Source organism: Dreissena polymorpha, chromosome 4 (genome assembly GCF_020536995.1).
Source record: "Dreissena polymorpha isolate Duluth1 chromosome 4, UMN_Dpol_1.0, whole genome shotgun sequence".
Lineage (NCBI taxonomy): Eukaryota > Metazoa > Mollusca > Bivalvia > Myida > Dreissenidae > Dreissena > Dreissena polymorpha.
The window spans coordinates 1,250,703-1,261,366 of record NC_068358.1 but is presented as its reverse complement, the minus strand read 5'-3'; the positions used below and the strand labels follow the sequence as shown (position 1 = coordinate 1,261,366).

Here is a 10,664-nt window from a genome sequence, read left to right as displayed (position 1 = left end):
AAGGAGTAATCCCACACATTTAAACTTACCACAAATTCAATATTATACAAAGACTGTGACAGCGCCCTTAAAACCTATTTAATTGCGCGTCTAAAATAGTCCTCATTTATCGTGAATTAAGGATCGGTTTTTAAAGAATAATACATGTAAAAAATGAAAAAAATGTGTATTTAATGGTTGTTTCAGATTCAGGACAATTGCTTTATTACAGTGTCATTGTAATATAAGGATATGAGAATCTCTATTTTCATTTTAGACAGAGATTTGAATGCGCAAGAATATTGGTGACCTCAAATCTTTGTAAAAATCGAAGGATATAAACATTGCGTTCATAATTCATTTTATTTCGTTACATCCATAACACAAACATGAACACATTTAAGAAGAGTTAACGTTGGTTCAATTTTGTAATACAAGGAATTCGAGGAGGTGGAAGGCGTTTTGACATGCCAAAAAGTCCCTATGGAGTGCCCCCATTTGGAAGAATCGGTCCGCGTTTCAACGCCAATTCAGGCGCAAACAACTGACATTCCATTTAGATTGCAGTGTTCTGGTACGTATTATGTGATCAAACATCTGCTTTATTAAATATTTGAATACCTATTTGAAAAATGTTTTCGTAAAAAAGGCAAGGGAGGCCACTTGTGTTTTATAGCTGGTAATAGGTTGAATTACACTAATTTCAATTCCCATAGGGTTCCAATTTAGGCAATCATAAAATTGCCAACTTTGAAAGCTTTTTGCTAGCTTTTCCTAACTATCAATTTTGGTATCATTTCAAAGATTTATCTGTCTTATTCAAATAATTGCAATCAAAATTTATCTTCTCGCAATTTCTATAGTATAAGTAAGTATCCATAAGTTAGCACCCTCCGAAAATGTGGACTTGGCAGTGAGCAGCAAAATGTTGCATACACACAAATAGTACAATGACTACGAAAAGCATGGGTGAGATGCCTTAATGGCTTTTCAATCAGAAGGGAAAAGAATCGTAAGAAATAAGCACCATTTTCAACCATGGACCACGGAGTGTTACAATATGATCTAGTGGAATGTAACCTTAATGGAAACTCAAAATTTTCAGGAAAAAAGCACATCTACATCATGACTCATCTATTTTCTTTATGCTTAAAAAAATTAAGGTTGATCCGAGACTGAGAAATAGCCCAAACTCACATTTGTATGACACATGATAAGCCATCTGGTTTGCGTTTTCTGTTCTTGGATTCTGTATGCAATGCTAGCTAAAATTTGCTTATAAATCATATTACACAACAAGATTTACACCACATTAACAGGCTTCCTGAAAAGTTCTCAAAGTGCCTGTCCAGGGGTTTTTCAGCACTGTTTGCGCCTCCAGAAAAGGGAGGCACTCCCAAAGCAAATGGACCCGATCCCAAACTGAAATTATAAAAAAAATCCCAATTTCCAAAAAAAAATTATTTTTTTTTAGAATGAAGTGTCTTATAACTTGTGTGACTAACCAGTGTTTGTTTTGGTCAAAAATATCTGCTATACCGTTTTGACTGTTCAGTTCTTATCTCAGAGTGTAACTGTAACTGAAAAACTAAACTGCAGTACATGTACTTGAATAAACGTTGAACATGCCCAATATTGCATCTGTTTATATAAAGAAGATAAAATATCAAATAAAAACAAATTTATTTGTTAAACCACTGAATTATTTAAGCATGATAAATTCACAATTTTTTCCCTGACCAAATTGGGAATTTTTATCGACTAAATTGTCCATTTTGGGAATTTTTGCTTCGATGAAACAGCTCATTTTGGGAAAACATTGTGAATTTATCATGCTTAAATAAGTCAGTGTTTTGACAAATAAATTGGTTTTTATTTGTAACATTGTTTTCTTTATATACATGTAAACACATGCACTATTGGGCATGTTCAACGTTTATTAAAGTACTGCAATTTTGTTTTTCAGTTACAGTTACACTCTGAGATAAGAACTGTACAGTCAGAAACTTATAGCAGATATTATTTTTGACAAAAACAAACACTGGTTAGTCACACAAGTTACAGCATAATTTTTCTCTGCTTTTTGATCACAAGTCATAAGACACTGTCTTCTTTCTTTTTGGAAATTGGGATTTTTTTTATAATTTCGGTTTGGGATCGGGTCCATTTGCTTTGGAAATGCCTCCGTTTTCCGGAGGCGCAGACAGTGCTGAAAACTCCCTGAAACATGTGTGTGTTCTAGTGATTACAGTGTATGATGGACAACACTGCTTTTAAATTCTAGGCAGACTCCAAACAAAATAACATAGCAAGATTGGTGTTGCCATTGAAGAACTTTAGCAACTACATTTATTTTCATGTGTAGTTTTTGTTATAACCTTTGAAATTGGATAGATGGTAATATGTCGGACCAATGAAATTGACCTTTTCGAAAAACAACATTTCAAAGGGAGTGCACTTTTAAGAACTAGTGACGCGTTAGTGTTCTTAATGACAAAAAGGCTCGAAATTCACAAAAAGAGTGATCATAATGGGTGTTTTCGATCTTTTGGCAAGTATTAGACTTTTCTTTATTTAGTCATATTTTGTTTGGCCTGTCACAAGGACCGGCGATATTAGAAACTTCGCCGGACCGTAAAGAATTTTGCCGGACAAGACCGGCCTTTTCAGGAAGCCTGCATTAAGGCTTGTTTTCATGCAATGGACATAAGTTTTATGATAAATATGTTAAATGTTTCTTAAACTATTGGAGGTGCACTAAGCGGAAAGTTGGGTTTCGGTACTTATTTATATGCCCCCAGTAGGGTGGCATATAACATTTGAACTGTCTGTCCATTTGTCTGTCCGAAAACTTAAACATTGGCCATTACTTTTGCAATATTGAAGATAGCAACTTGATATTTGGCATGCATGTGTATCTCATGGAGCTGCACATTTTGAGTGGTGAAAGGTAAAGGTCATCCGTCAAGGTCAAAGGTAAAAAAAAACACACCAAGAAAAGTAACAAGCTTTAAAGGGAGATAATTTCTATAATCATTTGACAGGTACAGATAATTTTTACAAGGGAAGTAATTTTTTATTACATATATCCCTTTAAAAAATATTACTTCCCTTGTAAAAATTATCTGTACCTGCCAAATGGTAAAAAAAAAATAAAGCAAGGCAGCGCAGTAGGGGGCATTGTGTTTCTGACAAACACATCTCATGTTTTTCAATGTTTTTCTTTGAATTCATAGAAAACACATAAAATAAGATATATAGAATGCAATAGATGAAATTTCACAGCTCGAAAGTGATTTTCTACAAAAATGGATCTGACGCCCAGTACCGTTTTCTTAATGTTGGATTACACTTATTCCGATTCCCAGAGGGTTCCAATATAAAATTGCCAACTTTCAGCCCATTTGTCTTGCCTTTCCTATGTATCACATTTTGCAAGTCTGGTATCAATTTAAAGATGGATCTGTCCATATTTACCTTGTTACTTCTCTAGAGGCCACATTTTTTCATCCAATCTTGATGAAACTTGGTCTGACTGTTTATTTGGACTATCTCTAGGAGTTATTTGGACTGTCTAGGAGTTATTTGGACTATCTCTAGGAGTTATTTGGACTATCTCTAGGAGTTATTTTCAGGTCATGTGCGTCGAAAAACTAGGTGAAGAGGTTAAATCTTAGAATCCCTTGTTACCACTAGATAGGCAACATTTATGATTAAATCTTGATTAAACTTAGCCAGGATTTTCATTTGGCAATGACTATGCTGTATTTGAATTTGGGTCATGCACATAAAAAAAGAAATAGAGAAACCTTGTAAACACTCAGTCTCTAGTGGCAATATTTGTGACTCAAGCTTAATGCGAGACTTGGTCAGATTTTTATCTTGAAAAGATCTATGCCAAGTTTGACTCTGGGTAAGATGCGTGATAATGCGTCTCAAACTTGGTCTCCAAGCCAAATCTTAATAAAAGGTTACCACTCTTATGCCAGCAGTTGGTGTTTGTGAACTCAAGTTAGTGCTTATAGACCATCATGGCCCTCTTGTTGATAATACTTTGTTTGTTTTACAGAATGTGCCACAGAAGCAAGTCCTTGGATATGTATGATGTGTGGATTAATTGGTTGTGGAAGGTAATAATACTAATATCAAGCAAAATACATTTGTATTACTATTTATCTACAATTTACCTATTCCGATTTGCCAGTTTTTTCCTGGCTATTTTGGGGAAAATGCAATTTTGGAAGTGTGTATGTTTTCCTGCCGAAATTCTTCTGATTTGGGAAAAAGTAATTTATCATAATTACTTTAAGTTTTCGGACTTTAAAAAAAAAAAAATTCTCTTAAAATCTAGATACATAATTTAATGTCCAAAAATTGTAATGATATGGAAATTAAAGCGATAAATCAAATGCACAATAGTGTTTCTACTTATAAAAATAACTTCACAGATTTGCTTACTCTTGCCTGAAATGATACAGAACAAAAAAGTAAAAACATAAAACATACTGCTTCCTTAATGATTTCATTTAAAATGCTGTTGGATGAAGCAATTGTTTTCTACTGGTATACACTGTTATTCACCTTATTTACCCAATAATAATTTCACAAATGTTCTGGTCCATTGCCCTTAGGCATGCACATGCCAGGTTTTATGACCTAAATCCGTTTGTAAAACCCCATGGAATACATGATCACAAGTTTCACAAGATAAGCGAATACATTGCCATAATCTGGTAAAATAGCGCTGTAAAAAATACTGTCTGAAAATTTAGAGTCCAGGGTTTTTTTTGGCCCGATTTTATAGCCGAAATTCGGCTATGTTCCCAATCCCAAAAAGTATACTTTTTTCCCAAAATGTGGCAAAAAATTCCCAATTGCAAAAAAAAAAATTTTTTTTTTTTTTTTTTTTTTAGAAAGAAGTCTTATGTGTATTTTATCTCAATTTTAATTCAATTACATCTAACAAAGTAAAATATTATTTTTTTCTTTTAATTTGAATGATTATGAAGATTAGTATTTCCCTAATCAGTGGACTTTTCGTGTGGAAAAAAGGCTAATAAATTTATTTTCCCAATTTCATGAAATTGCCGATAAAATTCCCAATTCCAAAGCCATGGGCTATCTTCCCAAAAAGTGGAAAAAAAACCCTGGAGTCATTAATGATAGACGTAAACGAGCTTGTCAGAAAATTATGAGTCACGAAAAATAATTATTTTGGCTAGAAAAAGGGGGTGTCTGAAAACTTAGAGTAATTACGGTAATATAAATCTTTATATATTTATTTTAAACAGCAAAATCATATCAATAAAAGTTACTATATACTTTGTTAGATGTAATTGAAGTAAAATTGTGATATAAAAAAAATCTTTTTTTTAGCTCACGTGATTGCTCAGGTGAGCTTTTCTGACCCGTCTTTTTCCGTCGTACGTCCGTCCGTCCGTTAACATTTGCTTGTAAACACTCTAGAGGCCGCATTTCTTGTCACATCTTCATGAATCTTGGTCAGAAGCTTTGCCCCAATAAAATCTCGGCCGAGTTGACTAGGTCACTAGGTCAAAAAAAAGAAAAACCTTGTAAACACTGTAGAAGTCACATTTTGTGTTCAATCTTTATGTAACTTTGTCAAAATGTTTGTCTTAATGATAACTTGATTGAGTTTAAAAGTGGTTCCGGTCCATTGAAAAACATGGCCGCCTGTGGGTTGTGCAGTTTTCCTTATTTGGCTATAGAGAAACCTTGTAAACACTCTAGAAGTCACAATTTTCCCTGTGGGCGGGGCATTTTTCTCTATATGTATATAGTGGCAGTTTTCCCTATTTGGCTATAGAGAAACCTTGTAAGCACTCTAGAAGTCACAATTCTTGCCCAATCATCATGAAAATTGGTCAAAACAATGGTTTTATTGATATCTCGGACGAGTTCGAAAAATGGTCCAGATCGGTGAAAAAACATGGCTGCCAGTGGGCGGGGCATTTTTCTCCATATGTATATAGTGAAAACATGTGAACACTCTATAAGTCACATTTTTGGCCCAATTTTCATGAAATTTGGTCAAAATGTTTGCCTTATTGATATGTTGGTTGAGTTCAACAGTGATTCCGGTCCGTTGAAAAACATGGCCGCCAGTGGGCGGGGCAGTTTTCCTTATTTTGCTATAGAGAAACCTTGTAAACACTCTAGAAGTCACAATTTTTGCCCAATCATCATGAAAGTTGGTCAATACATTGGTTTTATTGATATCTCGGACGAGTTCGAAAATGGTCAAGATCGGTGAAAAGACATGGCTGCCAGTGGGCGGGGCATTTTTCTCTATATGTATATAGTGCAAACATGTGAACACTCTATAAGTCACATTTTTGGCCCAATTTTCATGAAATTTGGTTAGAACATTTGTTTCCTTGATACGAGAGTTGAGTTCAAAAATGGTTCCGGTCATTTGAATAACATGGCTGCAAAGGGAAGGGGGGGGGCAGTTTTCTTATATTTATATAGTAAAAAAGCTTGTGAACACTCTAGAAGTCGCATTATTTGCCCAATCATCATGAAACTTGGTTAAAAGATTGGTTTTATTTATATCTCAGGTGAGTTTGCAAATGGTCCCAATCGGTAAAAAAACATGGCCACAAGGGGGTGGGGCAGTTTTCCTTATGTGACTAGAGAGAAACCTTGTGATCGAACACTATAGAAGTCACATTTTTTGCCTAATCATCGTGAAACTCAGTCAATACATTGGTTTTATTGATTTCTCTGACAAGTTGGACAATTGCTCAGATCGGTTAAACACTTTAGCTCACCTGATTGCTCAGGTGAGGTTTTAGGATTGGTCTTTGTCCGCCGTCCATTTGGTGTGTAAACGCTCTAACATTCACATTTCTTAAGCATTTTTAGCTCACCTGAGCAATAGCTCGGGGTGAGCTATTGTGATCACTCGGCGTCCGTCCGTCCTTCTGTAAACAATTTGTAAACATCTTCTTCTACTAAACCATTGAGCCAATTTCAACTAAATTTCATGTGGAGCATCCCTAGGTCATGGGACAAAAGAATTGTTAAAAAAAATTTGATCAAATAACCAAGATGGCCGCCATGACCATATATGGTAAAAACCTTAAAAAATCTTCTTGTCAGAAACCGCTCATCAGATTTTCAAAAAATTTCACAGGGATGACCTTTGAGGGCTCCCCTGAAAAAGTTGTTCAAAGAAATTTGATTCGTCAAAAAACATGGCCGCAGGAGCTCGTTGAACTTTGCATGTTTATTCGTTTTTGCCTATTTTGTGAAAACTTTCAAAAATCTTCCACATTTTTTGTCCGATCCTTTCCAAATTTGCACAGTGTCTTTATATCAATGAGGACACGAACCCTACAAAAAATGAGCATTATTGGTCCATGAAGTACAGAATTACCTCCCCTTGAATTGAGAAAATGGTGTTTATGCAATAAAGTCCAAATTTTTCATCCAATTCTTTCCAAACTTGTAAGGATTTAGCATGGTTCAAACAAGGGAAACAACTACGGTTTATGCATGTTCTTTTTATTACAGATTTGCCTCCCTTTAATTCATTCAAAATCTCATTTTACAGCAGAGATTCCAAATCTGACCTGTAAATGAGCCCCATATTTACTGCCAGTGCTAGGTTACCTTTTCCCATTTGATCATTCTTAAGTGTTGGTCTTGTAATGCTGCTACTGCTTCTGCTACTGCTACTGCTGCTACTACTACTACTACTACTACTACTACTACTACTACTACTACTACTACTACTACTACTTCTACTACTACTACTACTACTACTACTTCTACTACTACTACTACTACTACTACTACTACTACTACTACTACTACTACTACTACTACTACTTCTACTACTACTACTAGTACTACTACTACTACCACCACCACCACCACCACCACCACCACCACGTCTACTATAACTACTTCTACTACTACTGCCACTACTACTACTACTTTTACCACTACTACTACTACTACTACTACTACTACTACTACTACCACTACTACTACTACTACTACTACTACTACTACTACTACTACTACTACTTCTACTACTACTACTACTACTTCTACTACTACTACTACTACTACTATTACTACTACTACTACTACTACTACTACTACTACTACTACTACTACTACACCACCACCACCACCACCACCATTCACAGTGACAAAAAACGTATTCACACAATGGCTGCTACTACAACTTATAGCCCATATAGGGGGGCATGCATGTTTTACAAACAGCCCTTGTTTCTATGGGATTTTAACCACAACTGTTCATGTTTATCTCCGACACATATTTTTAGGTCACCTGTCATGAAGTGACACGGTGAGCTTATGTGATCGTGTGATGTCCGGCGTCCGTTGTGCGTGCCTGCGTGTGTCCGTGCGTCCGTCTGTCAACAATTTGTTTGTGTAGACAGTAGAGGTCACAGTTTGCATCCAATCTTGATGAAATTTGGTCAAAATGTTTATCTTGATGAAATCCGGTTTGGGATTGTATTTGGGTCATCTGGGGTCAAAAACAAGGTCACTAGGTCAAATAATAGAACAACCTTCTGTAGACAATAGAGGTCACAGTTTTCATCCAATCTTTATGAAATTTGGTCAGAATGTTTATCTTGATGAAATCTGGGTTGGGATTTTATTTGGGTCATATGGGGTCAAAACTAGGTCACTAGGTCAAATAATAGAAAAACCTTGTGTAGACATTAGAGATCAGTTTTCATCCAACCTTTATGAAATTTGGTCAGAATTCTTGATGAAATCTGGGTGGGATTGTATTTGGGTCATCTGGGGTAAAAATCTAGGTCAAATAAATAGAAAAACCTTGTGTTGACAATAGAGGTCACAGTTTTCATCCAATATTTATGAACTGTGGTCAGAATGTTTATCTTGATGAAATCTGGATTGGGATTGTATTTGGGTCATCTAGAGTCAGGAACTAGGTCACTAGGTCAAATCATAGAAAAACATTGTGTAGACAATAGAGGTCATAGTTTTCATCTGATCTTAATGAGTCAGGTGAGCGATTCAGGGCCATCATGGCCCTCTTGTTTATCATAGTTACTGAAAGATATCGGTTAAGTTTGATAATGAGCAAAATCACGTAATTAATGCCATAATTAGTGCCCTTAGATTGTCCAAATTTTCATTATATTATACAAAATCCTTCTAAACACTCTTAGACGTCACAATTTTGTTTCAGATTTTATGAATCTTGTCATAATATTTATTTTTGTAATCATTTAAGTTTGATGTTTGGTAAGGGGGGTCAACTCAAAATATAGGTAACCAGGTCAAATCTTACAAAAACAATAACACTATACGCCAGAGTTTTGGTTCAATAATGATGAAACTTGACCAGGATGTTTGTCTGGACAATATCTAGGTCAAGTTTGACATTTGGTGAAAATTAAATGAACTGACTCCTCAGGTGAGCGAACTAGGGCTATCTTGGCCCTCTTGTTCAGTTTTTACTGAAAGTTCCTCAGTTTTTGTTTGGTTTTCTGCTGTGGGGTGAGGCCTGAGGAACCCTAGGGATAGCCATACAGTGTAAATAAAAAACACATGTGCATAATATCGCCCTTTTGCAGAAGGAACTGAAATATGACCAAGGTCTATTGCATGTTACATTTATTATGCCCCCCTTCGAAGAAGAGGGGGTATATTGCTTTGCTCATGTCGGTCTGTCGGTTGGTCTGTCCGTCCACCAGGTGGTTGTCAGACGATAACTCAAGAACGCTTGGGCCTAGGATCATGAAACTTCATAGGTACATTGATCATGACTCGCAGATGACCCCTATTGATTTTGAGGTCACTAGGTCAAAGGTCAAGGTCATGGTGACCAGAAATAGTAAAATGGTTTTTGAATGATAACTCAAGAACGCATACACCTAGGATCATGAAACTTCATGGGTAGATTGATCATGACTTGCAGATGACCCCTATTGATTTTGAGGTCACTAGGTCAAAGGTCAAGGTCACGGTGACCCGAAATAGTAAAATGGTTTCCGGATGATAACTCAAGAACGCATACGCCTAGGATCATGAAACTTCATGGGTAGATTGATCATGACTCGCAGATAGCCCCTATTAATTATGAGGTCACTAGGTCAAAGGTCAAGGTCACGCTGACCCGAAATAGTAAAATGGTTTTCGGATGATAACTCAAGAACGCATACGCCTAGGATCATGAAACTTCATAGGTAGATTGATCATGACTTGCAGATATCCCCTATTGATTTTGAGGTCACAAGGTCAAGGTCACGGTGACCCGAAATAGTAAAATGATTTTCAGATGATAACTCAAGAATGCTTTTGCCTAGGATCATGACACTTCATAGGTACATTGATCGTGACCCGCAGATGACCCCTATTGATTTTCAGGTCACTAGGTCAAAGGTCAAGGTCACAGTGACAAAAATCGTATTCACACAATGGCTGCCACTACAACGGACAGCCCATATGGGGGGCATGCATGTTTTACAAACAGCCCTTGTTGCAAATTTCTGCTAGTCGAGAAAGCTCAAGTGCTTGTGTAGTGCAGAATTTGAATATTATGTTAAAATAGTTAAATATTGTTTATAAAAAAGACAGACAAAGAAAAAACGCAATATGTTGAAGTAAAAATAATGATTTGTTTGAAGATGTTTCATTCTTTTCAT

General features: G+C 36.0%; 1 protein-coding gene across 4 annotated transcripts in view; it reads left to right on the top strand.

Annotated features, from left to right (window-relative positions):
• The first annotated feature begins 253 nt into the window (after positions 1-253).
• Positions 254-10,664, top strand: part of LOC127876195 (ubiquitin carboxyl-terminal hydrolase 3-like) — a 36,117-nt gene continuing 25,706 nt past the window's right edge. For all 4 annotated transcript variants that reach the window (XR_008047717.1, XR_008047719.1, XR_008047718.1 and 1 more), the window contains exons 1-2: positions 254-553; positions 4,049-4,109. Coding sequence is in view for 1 of the 4 variants with exons in the window: in XM_052421241.1 (XP_052277201.1) it covers positions 463-553; positions 4,049-4,109 (152 nt within the window). In the remaining 3 variants the exon portion in view is untranslated. The remainder of the gene's footprint in view (positions 554-4,048; positions 4,110-10,664) is intronic.